At 40.2% G+C, this 23,416-nt stretch overlaps 2 protein-coding genes across 2 annotated transcripts; one reads left to right on the top strand and one right to left on the bottom strand.

Annotated features, from left to right (window-relative positions):
- Positions 1-1,536: 1,536 nt before the first annotated feature.
- Positions 1,537-6,019, top strand: LOC111834671 (histamine H2 receptor-like). Its single transcript, XM_023794235.2, has 2 exons — positions 1,537-1,813; positions 4,639-6,019. Exon 2 carries the CDS (start codon positions 4,818-4,820, stop codon positions 5,808-5,810), a length of 993 nt encoding a protein of 330 aa, XP_023650003.1. The 5' UTR covers positions 1,537-1,813; positions 4,639-4,817; the 3' UTR covers positions 5,811-6,019.
- Positions 6,006-23,367, bottom strand: LOC140579764 (protein mono-ADP-ribosyltransferase PARP14-like). Its single transcript, XM_072702452.1, has 17 exons — positions 22,029-23,367; positions 21,648-21,760; positions 21,536-21,560; positions 20,546-20,767; positions 20,043-20,279; positions 17,662-19,955; positions 16,728-16,964; positions 15,300-15,521; positions 14,306-14,420; positions 13,687-13,836; positions 13,361-13,423; positions 12,554-12,730; positions 10,740-10,946; positions 9,866-10,480; positions 9,543-9,682; positions 8,328-8,502; positions 6,006-7,127 (listed from the first exon to the last, which is right to left on the bottom strand). Exons 1-17 carry the CDS (start codon positions 22,204-22,206, stop codon positions 6,841-6,843), a joined length of 5,457 nt encoding a protein of 1,818 aa, XP_072558553.1. The 5' UTR covers positions 22,207-23,367; the 3' UTR covers positions 6,006-6,840.
- Between the last annotated feature and the right edge of the window lie 49 nt (positions 23,368-23,416).

Here is a 23,416-nt window from a genome sequence, read left to right as displayed (position 1 = left end):
TTATTATTAATATAAAAATCAGACACATCATACTTCAAGTGGCAATAATGAAGACGTGGAGGCTATACATTTAAAAATCCAATTAAATTACTCAAATGTTATTAAATTTGATATTGAAATATTTTAAGATCTGTGTTCCTGACGATAATCAGAGGGTTACTGCTGTTTGTGTCTCTGCAGAATTCAATCTGTCCATTTATGTTTTTCCAAGCTTTTTTTAATGACCTTTGATGAATAACAATACATAAAAACAGAATGGCCAGGTAGACTGATTTGTTTTATATCTAAAATGTATAAAAGCTCTTTAACATTTTGACATTTTGCATAATTATTGGATATTCAGAATCCATCAGAAGTGTTTTCTTAATATGAGTCTTTGCATGCCATCTACTTCCAACAAAGGTGTCTCCCAAGTTTAGTAAATAATTATTTTGGAGGGGGCAAAATATGGGTGCGTCAGATGATTGAATGTATTCTCATAATATATACATATATATATATACATGACCTTTGCTTTCCTTGTTTATACACAGGCTTTAAATATAGACGAAGCCCAGCTCCGCCTCCTTATGTCCAAATCGCACCTTGCCCAACAGAAAGCAAGGTAGGGTGAACCGCTGCACAACGTTGCTCACAATCTGAGGTCTCTGTCAGTGTGTTTGTTGATGAATCTTCAGCTCAAGGTGAAATTCAAGTAAATCGAGTTCAGTTCTCTGTGTCATTCAAGCGATTGTGGATTCAGTAACATTTTTTAATAGTAATACAGTGTTTTATTAACAGATGGGTTTATTTACAAAAGTCAGTCTTTTAGGCTAGGCACAAATATTTTACAAGTGTTGAGATTAGCTTGGCACACACACTTGTCTGGTATAGAATATTGTTTCTGCGGAATTATAAGGAATGTCACAAACTCTGTCATTCACCCTTGCTGGAGCCCAACTCTGCCTCCGTCAACATTCCAAAATTTAGCAAAAGATTGAGTGATTCAAGTGAATGGTTCAGCAACAGGTCAGTTTGTGGCTAAAATCATGTTTTTTCACCATCTTTAATGATAATTTTCAATAGTCGCTTTGACTTCTTGAGCAGATGAGAGTGTGAGTTCATGTTTTTTTTGCCCCCCTCAGACCTGAGTGACACGTGCCTTTCATACTATGAACTCTTTTAGTGGTTTCTGTTCCCATCAGTGACAAAATATTAAGTGGTTCCATCCTTGAATTGAGTTGACTTTCCTACAAATGGTCAAAACAATATACTAAGCAGGAAACTTGAATTATGAAGCGACCTGTAACTCTGACTAAAGGGGGCCTTTGACATTTCTTATAATTCTGCAGAAAAGATACTGTATACCAGACAAGTATTCTGCCTAGCTTAGAAAAAGTATTCAAAAGTGACTCAATTTGTAAAGAAACCCTTATATTAATAAAACAGTTTTACTATTAAAAATGTTACTGTATCCACAATGATTTGAATCTTCTGAATCATATTTTTAAATGAGACAGAGAACGGGACTCGATTTACATGATTTTCAACTTGAGCTGAAGGTTCGTCAACAAACACACTGACAGACCTGAGCTTGTGAGGACATGGTCCAGCAGTTTACCCTACCAAGCCTTTTGTTTTCATGAAACAAATCTGGTGGTCTTAATCATCCTGTTTGACCAGGAGTAAATGTATAAGCCTGAAAGGGTGTGCAGTGTTGTGAGTGTTGAAACAGAGGGTGTAGATTCTTCAGAGGAGCTGGGTTCTACTTTATCACTCAGTCTCAAAGATGGCAGAACTGATCGCCACTGCATATAAACCACTAATGCTACAGGTAAGGTGTTTTTCTACTGCAGATAGACAAATGTTTAATATTAATCTGAAACGTATGTAATTCTGGTGTAGGTGAGACTTCCTGGTCCAGTGAATGGCTGGGAAACAGTCTGAAAATTTGGTAACACTGTACTTGAAGCAGATTACATACAGTAAGGGTAACATGTAACTGTTGTCATAAACATCACTGTTGTCATAATGTGTCATTCGGTTTTTGGAACTGAATGACACATTATGACAACAGTCATAAACACCAATAATGTGTCATTAATGTGCATGACATGTGTCATGTCATTCTTATGATGGTTACATGTCACCCTTATGTAGACTGCTTCAAGTAAAGTGTTGCCGAAAATGTCACTACTTGACACTAGGGGTCCCTGAGACGAAGAATCTCATGGTTGACATTGCAACTATTATTATTATTATTATTATTATTATTAGTAGTAGTAGTAGTAGTAGTAGTAGTAGTATTATGTTGGAAACCACATTAGCAGCATCATCTGTTACTTAAAGGACAGGAAACAGCAACATTACTGTTTAACAACATGATTGAATATGTAAGCAAACTTATATGTGTGTAATGAGTAGTTAGTAATCACATTTAAGCAGTTTAAGTACTAAGCTGTTACTAATCTCATTTACTAGAACACTGAGTGGTTTCGGCTGTTGTACAGTTGACTGCAGTTGTTTAACTAATTCTATTAGCCCCAGCTATCACTGGCTGTGCATCCACAGAAAAGGACCTTTTCTAAGCCTCGTATTTTACGTCCACTATAAGGTGTATCTTAGCGACATACCAAACATGTCGTAATACTATGCACTTGGTTACCCGTAAAGTGCTAAATGGTCAGTGCTGGTCTAAGATTTTTATTTGTCTGATAAATGATGTTTTGTTCAGTCCATTTGCATTCTTGTTCCTCTGCCTTGTGCTTCCTAGAATTGGCTGAAGGCTCGATGTGATGCTGTGCTGAGTAAGCAGTTATAGAAGAAGGATGTGTAAATATACACTCACCTAAAGGATTATTAGGAACACCATACTAATACGGTGTTTGACCCCCTTTCGCCTTCAGAACTGCCTTAATTCTACGTGGCATTGATTCAACAAGGTGCTGAAAGCATTCTTTAGAAATGTTGGCCCATATTGATAGGATAGCATCTTGCAGTTGATGGAGATTTGTGGGATGCACATCCAGGGCACGAAGCTCCCGTTCCACCACATCCCAAAGATGCTCTATTGGGTTGAGATCTGGTGACTGTGGGGGCCATTTTAGTACAGTGAACTCATTGTCATGTTCAAGAAACCAATTTGAAATGATTCGAGCTTTGTGACATGGTGCATTATCCTGCTGGAAGTAGCCATCAGACGATGGGTACATGGTGGTCATAAAGGGATGGACATGGTCAGAGACAATGCTGAGGTTGGCCGTGGCATTTAAACGATGCCCAATTGGCACTAAGGGGCCTAAAGTGTGCCAAGAAAACATCCCCCACACCATTACACCACCACCACCAGCCTGCACAGTGGTAACAAGGCATGATGGATCCATGTTCTCATTCTGTTTACGTCAAATTCTGACTCTACCATTTGAATGTCTCAACAGAAATCGAGACTCATCAGACCAGGCAACATTTTTCCAGTCTTCAACTGTCCAATTTTGGTGAGCTCGTGCAAATTGTAGCCTGTTTTTCCTATTTGTAGTGGAGATGAGTGGTACCCGGTGGGGTCTTCTGCTGTTGTAGCCCATCCGCCTCAAGGTTGTGCGTGTTGTGGCTTCACAAATGCTTTGCTGTATACCTCGGTTGTGACGAGTGGTTATTTCAGTCAAAGTTGCTCTTCAGCTTGAATCAGTCGGCCCATTCTCCTCTGACCTCTAGCATCAACAAGGCATTTTCACCCACAGGACTGCCGCATACTGGATGTTTTTCCCTTTGCACACCATTCTTTGTAAACCCTAGAAATGGTTGTGCGTGAAAATCCCAGTAACTGAGCAGATTGTGAAATACTCAGACCGGCCCGTCTGGCACCAACAACCATGCCACGCTCAAAATTGCTTAAATCACCTTTCTTTCCCATTCTGACATTCAGTTTGGAGTTCAGGAGATTGTCTTGACCAGGACCACACCCCTAAATGCATTGAAGCAACTGCCATGTGATTGGTTGATTAGATAATTGCATTAATGAGAAATTGAACAGGTGTTCCTAATAATCCTTTAGGTGAGTGTATAAAACAGCTATTATGTCGTTTATATAATTATATACAGTACTGTACAGAAGAATTAGTCAAGGAAAATTGTTCAAGTTTTTCATGTTATATGCAGAAACTTAAACTGCACATCTGTACTGTGAAATGTCTTAAAACATGACCCCACTGTAATTTGAACACAGAAGCTTCTACTCTGGGGTTAGACATAGTGCCATTGCAGCACAAGATCCACCAACAAGCTTAAAATTAGCAGGATCTAAAGGTATAGCTATTTATTGTTGGTAAAAAGCATATGATAGCCTGGAAAAAAACTATTTAGCATTAAATATGTGAATTAATAGTAACAATAAAACAATAATAATTGCTTACACTAAAACAATAAAAAAAAATCTTCTGTTATCCAAAAAGTTACTGATATCTTGACACATGAGAAGAAGAACACTGCTTTGGATCCCAAACAAGGGCGTAGTTTGGGGGGGGAGGGGCAGTGGGGAAATGTGCCCCCCCCAGTATTCTGAGTCAAAAGCCATTATGCACACATTTACCAATTGTTTGTTTTGGTTAATTGTTTGATTCCAGTTGTTTACCATCAAGGCTGATTTGAATACTTCTCTTGCAGATTTTTTCTCCACTCCTGCTCATTTCTGTTTCGACGATCATTGGAACTACCCCATTGGTTGCTTGGAGCTTGATGCTGATTATACAGTTATCAAGATGTTGATGATTGGATGACTGTCAGGAGCTCACTTCTCATTGGATAGTACCTAGAGACTACCAGCTATCCCACAGCTCTTGGTCATGTGGTGGGTTCTCCTGTTGGTGCTGGTGTCTCTAATTATGTTGACGGTGTGTGGAAACGCATTGGTGTGCTTGGCTGTGGCCACCAGCCCCAAACTGCGCTGCATTGCCAATGGTTTTGTTGTGTCACTAGCGGCAACAGATTTGCTACTGGGCCTGCTGGTGCTGCCCTTCTCTGCGGCCTTAGAGCTGCACCAGGACTGGCCGTTGGGGAGCGCCCTCTGTAATGTCTACATTAGCCTGGACGTCATGCTCTGCACCGCCTCCATCCTCAACCTGCTCGCCATCAGCATGGACCGCTACCTGGCGATCACTGCCCCATTAAAGTACCACACCAGGGTCACGCCTGCCCGCTTTGCTGCAGCATTGGTGCTAATTTGGACTGTGTCCCTCACTGTGTCATTCCTTCCTATACACTTGGGATGGAACACTCTAGACTTCCGCATACAGAACCAGAACCTGGACCATGCTCAGGTAGCCAGTGAGAAGATGTGTCGCTTTGAGTGGAATCGCAGTTATGTGCTGTTGGACTCACTGGCCACCTTCTACCTGCCCCTGTTGGCCATGTGTCTGATGTACTATCGTATCTTCCGAATCGCGCGAGCTCAGGCTAGACGGGTTGGCGTCGCCTCTGCCTTGCGGGACCACAAAGCCACAGTGACGCTGGCAGCCATTCTGGGGGCCTTCGTTTTCTGCTGGTTCCCATACTTTACCTTCTTCCTTCTCATGGGACTGTGTGAGGAGAGGAAGCCCCCAAAGGAACCCTACTCCATTGTGCTCTGGTTGGGCTACACTAACTCTGCCCTTAACCCACTGCTGTATGCTACTCTGAACCGCGACTTCCGTCGCGCATATGGCCGGCTGCTGCATTGCCCGACAGTGCTCAAGACCCCTAGAGTGTCCAGCCTGATCTCCTGGCAACAAAGGTCCTTAAAGGAGACTTCTGGATGTTCGATACCTTGTGACATTGTGACCACTGAGGAGGAGCAGTGACAGTTTTCAGGAGGGTGATTCAAACGTTATCAGAAGCACACATACTCAGTCTTTAGCTGCCGAACTGGATTCTAGCGTCAGGCCAGTGGGTTGTTCCTTCCATTAGAATTTAGAACACAAAAATTTGATTGTGTACAATCTTAAATGAACAACATAAAAATAGGCATAAGGAAATAAGGACAATCTTTACATAACTACTTTATTTACAGTTTATTTAAATTGAAAGAAACATACACAATGTAATCTCAATACAATATCTGTTATTGTATGCTGTTCTATGTTGATATGGTCTACCTGCACTTATAATGGTAATCCCCAAATAGAAAGGATCATCTGCCAGATTTTTATATGATTATCAAATTATACTTGGAACCTTGACTACGAATATTGATTACATCATTATTCCATGTGTCTTGTGATTGGACAGGGTCCTGCCATCACCAGCTACTGGTGCAAAGAACTGCAGGCCTCCTGATCACTTGTTTTTATTCTGTTATTGCCAATTATCAGCCAAATAAATGAAATAGTAACACAGGTAAAGGTTCCCGTGATACATGCCCAGCTGTAGAAATAAACTTTTTGCATATTGTAATGTTTTTATTTGAAGTTTCATTTTAAGCAATGATTAATTGTTTTAATGAACAGCGTTTTTAAGAAAATCTTTCTAAAAAACTCTAATTTCTAAAGAATGAGAATATGAGACTGGATTGTCAAAATTCCTTCAGTATTTGTGTGCCGTCGAAGTATTTTTCTTTCCGTAGTGTCAACTCAGCCCACAGCTTAATTAAAAGTAGAACCTGGGAACAGTGATTGTTGTGCAATTTTTTATGACACGCAACAAATCAACAACAATAAGGGCATCATTGCTTGGTCGATCAACATAAATGACCAAACTTTGAAATTAGCTGAAAAGTGAGTCCTCTGAAAGGAAACCAAGGCAGTTTGAGAATTTGATAAATGTAAAAGTAATGTAGGAACCCTAACAATCCCATGTGAAGTATGTTTATCTATAAACAAGAAAGGACTTTCTTTAGTGGAAGGTAATCAGGTATTCAGGGTAAGCCTGCACATCATGAAATATGACAAACATTTGTGGGCTGCCGACATTGTCCACAACGCTGTCATATAAATCAGAACCATTCCCTGAAGCTTTGACTGGGGGGACAACCAGACCCGCTGACCCCTGAGTGAAGTCCCCCACCAGCACTCTGGCCCAGTACATGTTCTTGTGCCCCTGGGCATCAGGCTTGGAGTAGGTGTGGCTGGCTGAGTACTTGGGATCCACAGCAAAGTAAGTCCCATTGCCTATCATTGCAGCTGCAGAAAAAACATATTGGTCATCACAATGAATCAATGATCTGACAATTATCAGGCATTTGAACTGTCAATTGACAAAGTAAACATGTAGACCATGTTATCAGTATCAAGGGATGTTTTTTAACAACTCATTATGCAATAAATGCTGCATTATGTAATTATTTGTCGGATTTAAGGTATTCCGGGCTAAATGTAAGTGAACGAAGATAAAGCCCATTTAAAGGGAGGTATCTTAAATCCGACAAGTTGTCCAGCTAAGCAAGAAATCTTGCTTTTTTTTAAACGGGTCCCGGGTATTATTAAATGGCTTTATGACTAGGTACTGGAACGCGTTTAATTTGTGTGTGATGTCATTCCCAGTTCCGAATTCCAGCCTCTGAGGTAAATGGAACGTGGCATAACACTGGTCCCAACAAGCCCAATGCTAAGAAGACACACTGGCACCGTCAATCCATGTATAATAAACCTAGATTTTACCCAAAGTATTTTCTTAAACACGTATTCAGTGGAGATTCCAAGGCAGCAGGCAGACAACTTTATTGACTTTAATAACGAGTGTATTTACTACTAGGACAAAGAATATTTAAAAGCTCTCCATACTAATGGTAACTTAATACACATCAACAGACAACACTTATGGTGGTTTTGCTTATTCTGCTGGTGCAGAATAGCGCCTGTGTTTCTCTTCAGGCGCTTGTGCGTAATGCTGGTGCCCGTGTAGTATGTCATTGAAATTTGCATAGTGCAAAACCACCATTGTGCTTTGTGATCATTTGAACTTCTAACAATAATTATGTTGTTATATTAAAAGGAAAACATTTGTCATAATGAAGTGAAGTGTCTTTGAACAATCAGGGAAAAATTCAAACTAGGATGACCACTGTTCCAACCATTGAACACATGTTGCTACTGAACGGTTTTCGAAGCATGAACACAACATTTAGTCATAATCACTCCAGTCAACGGATCTCAACCTGAACAGCTATCATAGATTCTGGAGCAGAAGGACTTTCCAAATAATAAAAAAAATAATAATCCATATAATTGTTTGAAAAATAGTGCTATATCCCTGAAACATAATTACTGGCACTATTAGAACCTCTGCCAAAACCACTATTTATTACAATACTTATTTTGGTCTTTTCCATCACGTGTTGTAGCTAGACATTTACAAATAAGAACAAAAGGAGATTCACTTACCATTTTTGCCAGCATAACTGCGATTGAAACCCTGGCTATTGATGTGAGAGATGGTAGTTGCACATGTCCCATGGAAAAGCAGTCTCTCATTATTGCTGTGTTTGTTCTTCTTGTCCATACCATCCTTCTTGATCTGGTAGTTTTTCCAGAGTGTGTTATTCTGGATCCTTACAATCTGTAGACATAGAAAACAATTTCATGCTAATGAGGGATTGGTGCCTGTTTCTATACATCCCACCTCCCTAAGCTCAGAAGACCATCTTCTCAGAAGATGACTGGCTTGTGAAGACATACAGCACTTCCATGCATCTCCAATGAAGCAGCTATAGTCATTATAATTTCCAGTATTAACCTTGTGTTTGGTCCAGTGGTGGAGATTTCAGGTCCAGAGAGCACAAATTCACACCAAGATTTTGTTTCACCCAACTAGTTGAGTATAAAAAGTCACAGTCACAAAGCACTCAACTGGTTGGTTGAAACAAAATCTTGGTCTGAATTTGTACTCTCTGGACCTGAAATCTCCACCTCTGATTTGGTCTGAAAATCTAGTCCAGTAAGTCTCCCGTGTACCTCCTTTTATAATACAACACAATAGGGACTTTAAGAAAAGCAGTATAAAAATATGCTCAGTCATTATGATTTCCAGTATTAACCTTGTGTTTGGTCTGAAAATCTAGTCCAGTAAAATCATCCCATTCGACATCTATAATATCCATCTCTGGCTTAGACATGGAAACCAAGCTGCTGGACCAAGCCGGCCACTACAAAGTAAATCTATTCCTCCCAAAATGTTCTCTTTTCACCCTCATGTTCTCCTTAAATTAGATCTTGTTCTCCCAGATCTGAAGACTGTATCACACTGAAAACCCAGTACTCTGGTTTAAAAAATGTAACCCCTTCATTACGAAGAGACTCAAAACCATGTGTGTCATGAAACACGAACTCATGCAGGTTACCAGCACTGTCTTACTGTAACTTCTCATCGAATTTGAACAAAGTACATGTAATAAACCATAAGCACAATAAATTTAATATTTACTGAATCAATTATGTCAATGACCATTATGTGTAATTGATTGACTTTTGATAAGCCTATCTACAAAATTAATAAACATGAATGTATAACTGAAATCATTATGATTGGAACTGGAATATCTAGTAAAATACCCAAGAACCAACAATGACTATCAGCTGCTCAGTGTGACCTGGTAGTACCTTAATAATCTTGTTGCTTAGACCGGTCTTCCTGAATTCGGCCTCTACTTGTTGGTATTCTGTAGAGCTGGCTCCCAGGGGCACTTCAAGTAGTTCAGAACCCTTCATGTCATCCCAATCACCTGGAAGACCTTCCACAACTGATGAAGAAAAAAAGAAATGTAAAATGTAAACTGCATTGTTTGTATCTCTTGTCTTTAGAGACGTTCTGCACAGGCTCCTTAGTCAATGTTCAGCTGGACTTACATTTGTCTAGAGCCATAAAACTATTTTGACCACAATTAAATGTATAATTACACACAATCTATACTAAAGCAAATTACCTTTCAGCTCTTTTCTTTTGAGCTTGACAATTTGTCTTCCACTGACAGCTTTCTTAGAAGTTAAATCAGCCGTATATTCCAAATTATTGATGTTTATTTCAACTTTAGCACAACGGTTATCAAAGGCCTGTTCAAGGATAAGATTGGTGAAGGAGTCAAAAGGAATGAATGTTCCGGAAGCGTCATGCTGCCACTCCACCATGGCACCCACAAGGGCCGCTTCACGCTTGCGTCTGTCCAAACTCTCCACCTTGCGCATCATTTCCTTAATACTATCATTGGCTGTCAAAACATCTCTGGAGAGGCCCTCTAGTTGGATGATGGAGTCAGCGCCTCGTTTCTCTAGATGAATGCTCACTGTCAACTTCTTCTGCAGGTCCTGAAGCTTCCTACAGTCCTCCTGAGTGAATAAGCCAATACAACTGTCCTTGATGGTATGTTCCATTTGTTCTTTCATGATGAGGTCCTGGACATACTTCTTGGCCTTGGACACCTCCTCATGGCTCTCTCCGCAAAACTGAAATATGGCTGGAGTGAACTCTTCTCCTACTATGGTGAAACCTTCTTCGACATCAGGTGGAACACTGGTACCTCCAAACACACTAGTAATTGTGTCTGTTTGATAACAAATGGAAAGTTATGATCAGAGAAATAATAAATACAGTACAAATGGAAATGTACAAACGATAAGACTTTTACAACATTTTCAAATAATAGAAGTTTGTTTATTAAACTAATCATTCTGCATTAGAAAATCATTTTCTGTCAGTTGCTAAAGGCACACAAGGAACATGGAAGAACATTTTGCATTTAAAAGTACATTTTAGTGAGTCTAAGTGATAAGACACTAAATATGTCTGTGATCCTCTGATACCTTTTAATCTTGAGAATATACTCTTCTCCTCTGGCTGATCTGTGCCTTCTTTCGTCTTCAGGCTCCTGTGAAAGTCGGCCATCATCCCTGCTTGGAAAACTACGATCTTCACACACTTCAGAGACTGTCCCTTCTTCTTCTTCTCAAAGTCTACCACAGCATTTATCATGGCATCTGCCACCAGAGATGGGCTTACTCCTCCAGCACCTGGGAGATGTGCAAAATGGATATCACTACTTTACAGAGTGAGCTGTTCACTCTTCTCTCACTCCTGCTCATTGCCAAGTGTATCGCTTTCTTTGATAATATATTGTAAAGGGTTATGGTGGATGGATGTATTATGTTTGTTTGTTTGTTTTTTTTTGGGGGGGGGGGGACTTTATGTGATTTTTATCAGTCTTCCGTGTGAATGAAATGGGTCAGCTGATGGGTTGGGGGGCGTGTCCTCGGCATCCAATTATTTTGCACCTTGACACTCCTCATGAATATAAAAGCGGAAGAGGGATTTACGTGAGGTTTGGCCGAGTTGTTGATTGTGTGTGGAGACTCCTGTAGAAATGCTGCTTATACTGAAAGTCGTGATTTTTAAAAGTCTCCATTTTAATTAGTGAAAAGGTGAATAGTGGTCAAAGTGTTGACCAGATGGGGGCTTTTCCAGCTCTCGCCTTTAACTGTATGAACTGAAATCGTTTGCTACATCCAGAAAGGCTCATGGTTGTTAATCGAACACAATCATGCGCTTAAGCAGGTGCGCTTGGTTTTACGACTAATATTTGCAGGTTTATTGTGTCTTTATTTAATAGAACTGTATGTTGTAGTTTGGTTTTGTTATATTTAGTTATGTAGCTATATGTTTTTGTTATTTGGTGTATAAATGGCAGAGTTGTTATATGAAACAGACGTGTCGTGGCCAGATAAATCGATAAGAATAAACAGTTATTTTATCTTTTCTTTTGTGTGCAACCTTACAAGCCTGTACTTTATCTAGTGGGGGTATAAATTGCTATCTGTGGCAGTGATTAACTCGTCTTTTATTTAGTTATTACAGGCCAACTGCCCCTTACAATACAGTTTATTTTCGGAAATTAACCAACCCCTCCAGCAAACCCCCAGCGTTCCGGTTAGACGTTACTATCGAGCTGGCCGATCCCAGCAAACATGCACAGAACCATCATGTATAAACAGCTGTGGCAATGATCAGCTAGGAACTTTAGCTATAAGAAAAGCAAATCTGTATGTTGTCAATAATGTCAGGGGAAGCACATGTAGTTTATAGGTCGTCTTTTGTGTTAGTGAAGGACTGGGGATTATTCTCCCCAGAATGTCTTCCTGGAGGCTGCACTCTTGGTAGAGACAACCCAAAGAGGTGTCAAAAATACAGCCTTTGAGAGTTTTTACAATGTCTTCTAAACGTCCAGTATTGAGCACCTGACTTGCGTTCCCACAGATGTCCAAAAAAATCTCCTAACCAGACATTCAAACACGGAACTGCACACCTACATCCAAGAGAGATTATAGTCAGACGTCCGAATACTGAACCTGAGTTGCCTGTCGTGCAGACATACAGATTTGTTCCTGGACAGACTGACCCAATATGGACAATCTACAGATCTGGCAGTTGTCTCATGTTTGCTGGGAAAAGCAACCCACACGAAAGCTACACGGAGCCTAATCTACACCGATGGACACTGTTGCCAACTGGCACCCAGCACTAATAGCTAGGAAAACACGACAGAATATACATAGAATATAGAAAGGAAAAAATCACAAGACGACACAGAACTGGTCATTCACCATTAACTTTGCTTACTTACCAGTGCCGATGGCCGGAAAAGAGACGGAAATAAACCGCTTCTCTTCACACACCTGAAGCACCTTGTAGACCACCTCCTTGATTTTATTGGGGTCAGTCTGCCCGACAATGTGAATTATGTTTTTACAGGACAGCTGTCCCGACTGGGTGAGTAAATAACCCTTGTGTGGCTGGGAACCTGAAAGAGTGAATATATTAAAAACAAAAACAACAACTTATGTGCACAGTGGGAACCAACTAAGCAACTAAGCATGACCCAGTGTTTAACTGGGGAGGGGGGACAGAGTCTGACTGGATCAACACAATATTGGTTTGAAAATGGAAGGATAAAATATCCTTTTCAGCAAAAAAGAAAATAAAAACCAGACTCAGATATCTGTATTAAAGACCAATTCTGGTGCCACAACAGGTATCTGATCGGGTTTACAGGATGGGAGAAAGGGAAGGACAAGTGAATCAGCACAAAGCACAGACCTAACTTTACTTCCCAAAATGGCCTCCTGTTATCACAATACATTCCAATCTGAGGAATAACCATCTACATTAACACTGATTTTTTTGTTGGCATTTTACAATAACAAATCTTGTTTAGGCAACAATGCAAAGATCCAGGCAGGAAGAGACACTACTGGTGTAATTCCGGACAAGAGCAACTAAATTTTAAACATTTAAAAGAAGCAGTACTTTAATATTTGACCTCACGTGCTAATTTTGTCCTTAGGCTCCCCACTGTGAGGCTTTTATTCATGCACTATGGAGGATCTAAGTGACGGAAATAGTTGTAAGAAGCACAGACTGCAAGACTTACCCAACCTTTTACATTCATCCTCCACAGCAAAGCCAGCTTCCATCAGAATTGCTCTGGAAACACCTGCAGTAACCATGGAGACAAGGAATGTGGACTACCTTGGTGATAAAGATGCAAAGCAATGGCATTTCTAACCGATATCTAGGTGGAAGCTTAATGCGTCTATGATTAACTGATATGGTCCTGGACCGACCAACGCAATATATTCATGATCTAGACGTCTGGCAGAGGTTTCACTAAAAAATATTGTCAATGTAATTGAATTGCATTTTACAGGAAACCAGAAGAGGTTTTCCCAAAATGAATATATATCATGCAACAATCACCTGTTTTGAGAGTGAATGATTCATTAGAGGAGTTGACAATGGCGTCCGTGTTCTGCTTGGTGATGTCTCCAGAGGACACCTCCAACATCAGGCTTCCTACACGCATCATATACACACCCAGGGATGGTGTAGAGATTTGGCTAAAGAATCCTAGATGGAAGAAGAAAGACCATGAAGGTAGACGTGATTCTGCAGGTATAAAAATTAAATGAGTAACTACTTGGTTGGTTAAACTATTCAAATATTTCTTTGAATTACAATTTAATGAAACACTTCAAATGACCAAGATTAAATGCAGCTTCCATTTGAGTAGTATCCCCTGCACCTTCTCTCATGGCGTGACTATATGGAGTTTAATGAAGACTCAGGCCTGGTGTTAAAGGGCCTTGGACCCCCCATGAACAGCCCAGTGCCCCCCCCCCCCCCCCTTAAAATCCATAACTCAGAGTAAACTCTTATATCAAACAGACTTCTCTTGGCATGGAAAATGAGAACCATGTGAGTTTTCCTTTTGTATCAATTTGTCTTAAGTGACTTTTGTGCATATCACAGTGACAGAAGTTGCCCCCCCCCAAAGTGAAATGCCCCCTGCAAGTGCTGATTTCTGATGACTTCCTACCAGAGGAGCTCTCTTGCAAAGGACCAGAGGGGCCAGTAGCCTGTGGAAGTTCATCATGCTGCCCGTACTGCCCCCTATGGGTCTGCTTATAGTCTGCAAACTGTCTTCTGAAACACTGGAATGGAAAAATGGACAGATGGACACATAAATACCTCAAAATAGCAATTGTTTTACAAAGAGCTTTGAATGCAAAGCAGGAGCATCTTCAGGCTCCAGTACAATTAAATATGTCAGAATCCAACAACCCCAGAGAAAGCTATGATTGCATAATGAAACAATTCAGGAAGTGGGAACATGACCAGAATTTTCAACCAGCATTAAAAATTTGATCATTTTTAAACCATTACAAGATTTCCACAGCACAAAACAGTTGTTTTGTTATTTTTTAAAAGATTCCTGCTGAGTTACTGAAAGTTGGCCTTTAGTGTCCAGGGGGTTCGGTTCCAGGAACTCCGGCAGATACCAAGATCCACGGACGCTCAAGCCCCTTATATAAAGTGGCGTAGTATTTGCATATGACCTAATCTTCCTGTGTATTTTAAATCATACCTAGATTACTTATTACCTAATACAATGCAAATAACAAGAGAAAATACAGCAGACAAATAAATGACTTGATAATGTAAAATAAAATAATTTTTTTCTGCCTTCACTTTAAAGACTCAAGATCATAATACTGAATTTCAACCAGCAGCCTTCGTTATCAACACGATAAAGCAGGAAAAATGGACAACACCAAGTTGCTCCCCCCCCCCCAATTGGGCTGAAAATGATGATGAGTCAACCCAAATTACACTTGCAATACAGTGCTTGGCACACAGCAAATTGAAGTTCTTTGCAATTTTCTGAATTTTATTTTCCAATGAATATTTTCTGCAGTTGGTTGAATCCGCAGATGTGGGATCCGTGGATAAGGAGGGCTGACTGTACTATACTTTTACGGGGAGCCAAATACAAAACCAGTATGAAAAATTTGATGGAAATCCTGGCTTACAGCAATAGTTTCAGAATCTTCAGGGTGCAGAATGATGTTAACCTCTGACAGGTGTTTCGGGGCATGCCTTCGACTATATGTCTGAACCTCAGACAGCAACAGTTTGGCCACCAGGTCCTTGGGGAAGCCCAGGTTACCGGTACCAAGAGCAGGGAGAGAAATCGACTCCATCTTGTGCTTTTCAGCTGCTGTCAGGCATCTCTGGATGATGTCAATCAATATCTAAAGAACAAAACAAATACTGGTGACATACATTGTAAACACTGCTCAAATAATCCATAAAACATCAGCTTTTGACTAATTCTAAATGCCATAAATTCGAATTTTCTTTCTTAAACAAGCGTAACTCAATAATCAATGTGAATCCAATAAACACTGAATAAGCTTTATGGCACCAACCACTTATCCAGTACAAGTTTGCAGCGATAATGGGGTTTATATTCCAGGAAACAGATAAGATAAGATAAGATAAGATAAGCTTTATTGTCATTGTCACTTGACAACAAAATTGTGAAAGTGCAGGCGACTCAATGTGAGGCATGAGTAATAAAAGAATATATAAAAAAATATACAAATTGCACTGACTATACAAATTGCACTGACTATACACATTGCACTGGAAGACATGAGCCAGTTCATCACAGGACACGTGCTCCATCAAATGGGCAATCTAGTGTCAAAATTTCAATTAAACACATGTTTTGGGCTTTCAGTAATACAATGTAAACCCAAACAGAACTAGAGCTGTCACGATTACTCAATTAAATGATTATTTAAAAGCATCGATTACTTTGCAATGTAGTGAAAGCATTACATGCATGTAAGCACATTAATAGCAAATGAAAATGCAGTCCTCTGTCAGTTTTCCAAAGCAGAACTTTAATATCAGCACAGCAGGACTGCAATGTAAGTACATGTTAAAAGGGGACATCCAGGTTTGGCGAACTCACCCAAAAATGCAAAGTTTAGTCATAGGAATGATCACCTAAGTTTCATGATTACACTCCTCATTTTACGAATCCTAATTTATGAGTTCATGATGTTGAAGTTGTGATTATGAATCACAGTTCAAACATTTACAACTGCAGTACTACGTTAATTAATCAACAGTTATGTAGGGAAAGTGACATTGCCAATAGCTAAAGGATTCTGACAAAGAAAGTTCACTGTTTTCAAGTTCTAGTGAGTGTGCAGCAAATGGAGAGCTCCAGAGGACAGAGGGGGCGGGGCTAACAGTGGAGGTTCTTAGCCACAGGCTACAAATTAAAGTCACTCGATAAGTACAATAGGCCTATGTGTCCAGGAGTAAAAACAGTGTAATGAAGTAATAACAATAATGTAAAAACTGTAAGAAGGATATTAGTAAGTGCAATTTGCGATCTGAGAATGACATTTTATGAAAGAAAACACAAATGGAAATACAATTACCTGCTCTGATTTGCCGGATCCATTGTCCCAAAAAGGACAAACTGTATGGAACACCTGTTCACACTTCAGGTCATAGCCATCAGTGACCACCATACTTCCGTGCTCTAGTGTAGATTTCTTGGCCTTGTCACATACAGCAGACTGTATCTTGGTGCCGGCAGCTGATAAAATTGCCTGAGACACAGCCCCTTTCTTAAGGTTCAGGTCTTCAGAGATGGTGTTAACAATCACAGTCGTCTAAGGATTAAACATAAGAGAGACATACGTTAGCATGTCCACATTTTAACACGGAACATGGTTACATGAATTCAGTATGAAGCAGCCCACTTATCAAATCTTCCGTGTCATGAAAGTTGCTTTGGCATGTAATAAGCTTTTCACTCACCATCTTCAATCTAACAATTAAAAAATAATGACAAAAAAATTCCAAACTCATCCTGTATTACTGTGCAGAAAGAATTTAATACAGGCAGTGGCCAGGTTCTGAAAAACATCCCTTCCCTCAGTCTGTCTTTAAATCAAATTTGGTGAAATTAGGTGAAAAAAATCATTATACATTACAAAATAATTATACAGAAATAATGAAAGTACATACAGTACTTTACCTTGAGCAGATGAACTGCTGAAGCCACACAATGTTTCACGAGCATCACAAAGTAGTGCGTGTGTCATTATTTAACCCAAATTTTTAATATAACAGGCTTTACGGCAGTCCGTTCATAAGTACGAGTCAGACATTCTTAACCCAGGCACTGAATGTATGGTGTACAGTGTGTACCATGTGTCTCTAACAGACTGCCAAGGGGCAATGTAAGTTTGCACTATGTAACTTCACATATGGGCTACAAAGTGGAGGCGAGTCATAGACAATGAGACTGTGATCCATCTTGATTCATTTATAGTTTTTGAATAAAACACCTTTCCTGGTACTCACTGCTACATCTTGGATGTTTCCAGTTCTGAGCCTGATTCTAAGACCTTCTCCAGTGTGCATCCTCTCCAGCACTTCACCCCTCGTAGCCTTTCTGAGTGGCTGGACATTGGATCCCAGAGCAGACCTTGTCCTGCTAGTGTCTTCCAAGAAAACTGGCTTGCTTGGTCGTAACATCAGCTGTACTTGCTGCTCAGCAAAAACTGTCTTCACAGCCTCAGTCATGGCTTGCGTGGTCTTTTCATCATGGTTCACTAGGTGAATCTCATTCAGAGAGCTACTCCCTGGGATGTGGTCCACACAGTGCTCACGGACCACTGCTGCAATGGTCTCTGCGCAGAGATCCAGTGGGAATCCAAAAATACCAGAGCTGATAGCTGGGATGGCTACAGAGCGGCACCCCTTTGCCACGACCAGATTCAGAGCCTGCCTGACAACACGCCTGAGAAGCCGCACAGCGGTGCTTCTGTCCCAGTCAGAGAACCTGGGCCCAACTGCATGGATAACATACTGACAGGGAATTTTGCCCGCTTCTGTGATGATGGCATCGCCAGGTTTAAGATCTCCATTCCTGCTTCTGTAGTGATCACAGACATCCTGTAACTGTGGCCCGGCAGCCTGAAGGAGGGCCAACGCCAGACCCCCAATATGCTGCAGACGTTCATTTGAGGCATTGACAACCACATCAGCTTGATACTTGCATAGGTCAGCTTTGGCAACTGTGATAATCAATCCATTGGGCATCTGTACCTTACAGTAAGTTGACAGGCTACCTACTTCCTCCATTTCCTCCGGTATCACGTCCTCCTGTAACACCACCATGCAGTTAGTATCCTTCAAAATCATGGTATTGAACACGTCTTGTTTCTCCAGAAAATATTTCTTTGCTCCAGGTTTGACAACCTTCAGGAAATCTACATGAAGAGAGTTTACTATTTTTTGAAAGAAGCTCTTCACTTCCTGGAGAGAATACTGTGTTCCATTCAGTTGTATACGGGGTCTCTTTGACTCAAAAAAGACCTCAGCATCTTTAGAGGTTAGAAAAGTCTTCCAAGTCTGTGTTTTCTTCTCTTGAATGAATTTTACGACTGCAGCAGATTGGACTTGGACAACCTCTTGCACGCGTGTATATCTGTTGATAAAATCAGAAAGGCTTTCACAGACTTCTTTCACATCTTCACAAAATCCAGACACTGTGATTCTATCTTGGGCAGTAAGCTTTATGGTCACTGTGTTCTTCTTAGATGAGCTGTAAGTGTCCTTTAACTTTTTGTGTAATATCTGCCACTCAGGTCTGCTCAAGACAGCCTGGTCCTTAATGGCAATATTCTGAAATGTCAGAGCATCCCTCAGTCGTCCCTGTGCATCAGCCAGAGTCTTGTCAGAATTTCCAGTCAGCACCACGTTGGAACCATCAATCCCGTAAATAGCAGCGATGCCGCAAGAGGTAAAGAGGTGAGACGACATCTCTTCACTGTTGACAGCACTGAGAAAACTCAAAATATCAGGTTCAATCTCCACCTGCTTCTGTTTCATTTTCAGCTGATGTTCTAAAATCCAACTTTTCAACTGAAGCACTTCAAGAGGTAAACCAGACAGAATCATCTTCTTGACATCAGATTTGTATGCATAAGTCATCTCTGGGTAATGACTGGCTTCCTGCTGGAGGCCATCTTGCTGCAGTATGTAGAACATGCCTGGGGGCACCTGCAGCTCATCAGAGACACTTTGAGTCGCTCTCTCTATTTGATTGGTGACTTTGTGCACGATTCCCTCAACCACTTGCTTCAGCCGATCAACATCTTGAACTAAGCCTGCAACTGTCAGAACCCCTTTGGTCTGATCATGCAGTAGGATGACGTCTTGTTTTGCTAACGAGGAAATTTCCTTTTCAGCCACCGTCCACACAGGGTTATTAACAACACATTCAATGGTCTTGTACTTGGTCATTATGTTTTGGAATGCATCTGTCGCATTCTTTTTCCAGCTGTCTATGTGCTTCACTGACACACACTTCTGTTTTAGCAAAGTAGGCAAAGGAGTGAGTTTGACATCAGAAGTATCCAGGTGCACTTCACAGAAGTATTTACTCATTTCTTTGCTGATGGTTCTAATTTCATTTCTCTTTTGCAGAAAATTCCACGCAGCAGGATGAATACTTTCAGTAAAAGGATCAGGCAACTTCCATCTTGGTCTGTCTTTTCCATATAGGGCTGTTCCGATACACTTATAGAAGGGATAAACATTTACAGGGACTTTTGAAATTTGATGCTTCCTTCCTCGTATGGTTTCTGTGACTAAAAGAAAAAAATAGTATTTAATAAAAAATGAAGGGATCTGATGTAAAATATGGATGCTAGTAGTATCATTAGGGGTGACGTTACCTTCAGGGTCCAGAAAGGTGACTATGGCGGCTTGTTCTTCAGGAATCATTTTGATGGCCTCTATGTCTCCTCCTCCTTCCTTCTTCCTCTCAAAGTAAAGTTGTAGCATATCCTCCATAACATGAGGGGGCAGATTCTCTACCCTCACACTCCTGGTACGCTCCAGAAGCCTGGCATTGAATCCAGACTGCTGGAATCTGTTGTTCTTTCCACATTTCAACAAGAACTGTGTAGCATCTAGAGAAAAACATATTACTGACTAGTAGTTAAAATATAAAATTGCTGTGCCACCATTAGTGTATTTCTTCTACTGATCTGCCAGGATACACAAAGGAACCTGGGAAAGCTATTTGTTAAATTCTAAATACCAAAGAAATAAGAAGCAGATCACAAGAAAAATATTACAAATTTTAGGAAAACACCCAGTTTCACTTTAAAGAGAAATAATAAAAAAAAAAATCTTAATAATTAACATTACATGCAGAAAGAATACAGTGTCATACCATTGGTGTTTTTGAAAGATACGATAGCTGTCTGTCTCTCATATATCATTTCCAGACTGAAATCAGCCTCTGTCAGATCACTGATGTTCTCCACCATGAGGACCAGCATTTCTTCAGTGAACTTCTCTGTCACCTTTTCTAGAACAATAACAGGCTGCTGGGGAGACCCCTCAGCTCCTGTCGGAAGGTCACCATCAACCTGTGAGCCCGAACCTTGAATATCTGGAATATTAAAAATTATATTTCTGTTTGAAGATGAATGGATACACATGCGACTCAAAAGTTTGAGCAAAACTGCTGTAAAATAGGTTTCAGTATAATGCTGAAAAAATCATTTGCCTTGATAGCACTTTCATAAACAAAAGGCGTCTGGCTTCAGCAGGGAATGACAAGTGACGAGTGTTTTCCATTTCCCAGAAATCCGCAGGTGTTCCTATCTGTTTTGCTCTGACCTGTTTGTTTTCTAAACTTTTTATGGGACTGAAGTCTGGAGATAGGACAGGCTGTGTCATTAGTTTGGCTTGCTCTTCACTTTGCCAGATAGCTAACAATTTTGAGGTGTGTTTTTTGACATTCCCTTGCTTATGAATGAGGGACTACCAGTTAGTCATGAACCTGCTGGAATGACATGCATTTAAAATAAATGAAGGCCGTTGTTACTGAGATCACCAATCCCTGCACCAGCAAAGACGCCCAGAACATGGTCAGGACATGAGCTCCTCATGTTCTTGCCCTCTCTGCATCTAATGGCAGTTAATCTAAAATAATTCTGACTCTTAATGTCTCAATAGGATTGATATATAATCTTGCTAATGAACAAGTGTGTAAAGAAGTTTAAAGTTTAATTATGGTTTCAAGCTGGTGTACTCAAACCTTTGATTGGTATTCTTTATCATTTTATTAGGGGTCCAAACACCAAGTGTGCTGAATCCCTATTTTTTCACTTTCTTTCTTTTTGTATGCATGAACTCCATACAGCCCATTACTGACCTGATGATTTACTGGTCTCTCCTTCCTAGAAAAAGAAAAAAAGATGACAACATATACAACTTGCTGCATTTGTATTATTACATTCTTCCACATAATTATTACAGATTGTTACCGTCTGAGGCGGCTCTGCTTGCGTAGAGCTCGCCGAAGAATTAACGCGTAGTTTCACTTCCTTGTTTTCTATCGTAGTTTCATGGTCTCCTTTCTCTAGCACTTTCCTCCTAACTAAAGACACAGACGGCACTACTTGACGTAACGAAGAATAACAGCCACGCAAATATATACAAAATAAGAATTTGTCATTTAAATGATCAGTTTACAATTAGTGTAGAGAATGATTTATGCGCAGTTCGATTATTTACTATTTAAGTTTTAGTATTAACAATACACCCTGTATGACATTTCTAGACATACGTTTCAAATACCATGTACATCATTTTGTATTATTCTACGATTTATACTAAATGAAAGCTCAGCTGATCGGTTTACTTACCCTCCTCAGATTTGAAACGGACGATAAATCTTCCGGTAACCTCGTTGTATTCAACCACACAGTCTCCACCGTTAGATTTTTTCTTACTTTGAAAGTATATTTGAAGCTTGGTCTTCACTTTGTGACTTGGGCAACCCCACTCGCCTTCAACTTCAACTGGATACAGAAAATCCTCCATCGTTGAATAATGACTTGCAGTGTGTTCCTAAATTTCACGCTAAGTTTCACTTTCGATTCCGAGTTGTTTTGTAATTAGGTCGCGTAACCGAAGGCTCGGGATGAGCAGAGGTGTGGCCAATGGGCTTATGTCTTTGGTATTACCCAGATTTAGCTAAACGTGATAAATAGACAGACACAAACAATAGTACATGTGATCCAGCCATAATAACCAGTCTCTTAAATAGGTTTCTAGGATTGCCACACTGCCCCTACTGCATGGGCCTACAATATACGCCTGTACTGATCTTCTTCCACAACTGCCCTGCAATAACAGGCTGTATGATACTGGGAGACACCCAATTGACCTTACATGCCATTTGTTTTCCACAGAGCAGTTTTACAATCATGGTAACAATTCAAAGAGCTGCGCTAAAGTGATAGGCATTATAATATGAATTCAACATATATTTTTCAAATCCAGATGAAGACCATTGTATGAATGGCAAAATGTGTTACTAATGGATGTCGAAAGGCCAGTGTTGGAGAGCCTATAGGGGTGGGCGCTACACCGGTGTGACTGTAGGCTACGATATGGATTTGCACTATACAGGTGTTATGCCGAAAAACGCATCCCTGCCTTAGAATGCATGCCGGTGTTCCAACGAGTTGAGCTTTTAAGAGTTTTTTTGGGGTCAGGGGATTTTTAAGGGTTAGGGTTTTAGGGGTGTTTTGGGGGTTAGGGTTAGAGTTTTAGGGGGGTTTTGGTGGTTAGGGTTTTAGAGGTTTTTGGGTTTTTTTGGGGGTTAGGGTTAGAGTTTTACGAGTTTTTGGGGGCTATTGATTAGGGTCAGTTTTAATATGAATATGCGCCCATATATAGTGTACGTATATGTAACCGGTATATCTACGTTGTGTGATTTTTCTATTACACACTGACGGATCAAGTGTCACGATAGCAAATTAACAAATTCAAAATAAAAACATTTTGTGTAATTATACACATTAAACAAAATAACCTGGTTACATACATATATATAGGAGTAGAAACATTAAAACATTTGTAATCAAAAGTACTAAGATGTAATAATTTACATTATTTTGATGAACTAATCAAAAGTTACATTGCCTATTACATTTTAACTAGGGCTGTCAAAATTAACGGGTTAACGCGGATTAATCCATCATCACGATTAATCGGATTAAAGTTTTTTACGTAATTAACCCATCTG

This window comes from Paramormyrops kingsleyae, chromosome 18 (assembly GCF_048594095.1).
Source record: "Paramormyrops kingsleyae isolate MSU_618 chromosome 18, PKINGS_0.4, whole genome shotgun sequence".
NCBI lineage: Eukaryota > Metazoa > Chordata > Actinopteri > Osteoglossiformes > Mormyridae > Paramormyrops > Paramormyrops kingsleyae.
The sequence above is the reverse complement of the archived record's forward strand: the minus strand, read 5'-3'. Positions and strand labels throughout refer to the sequence as shown.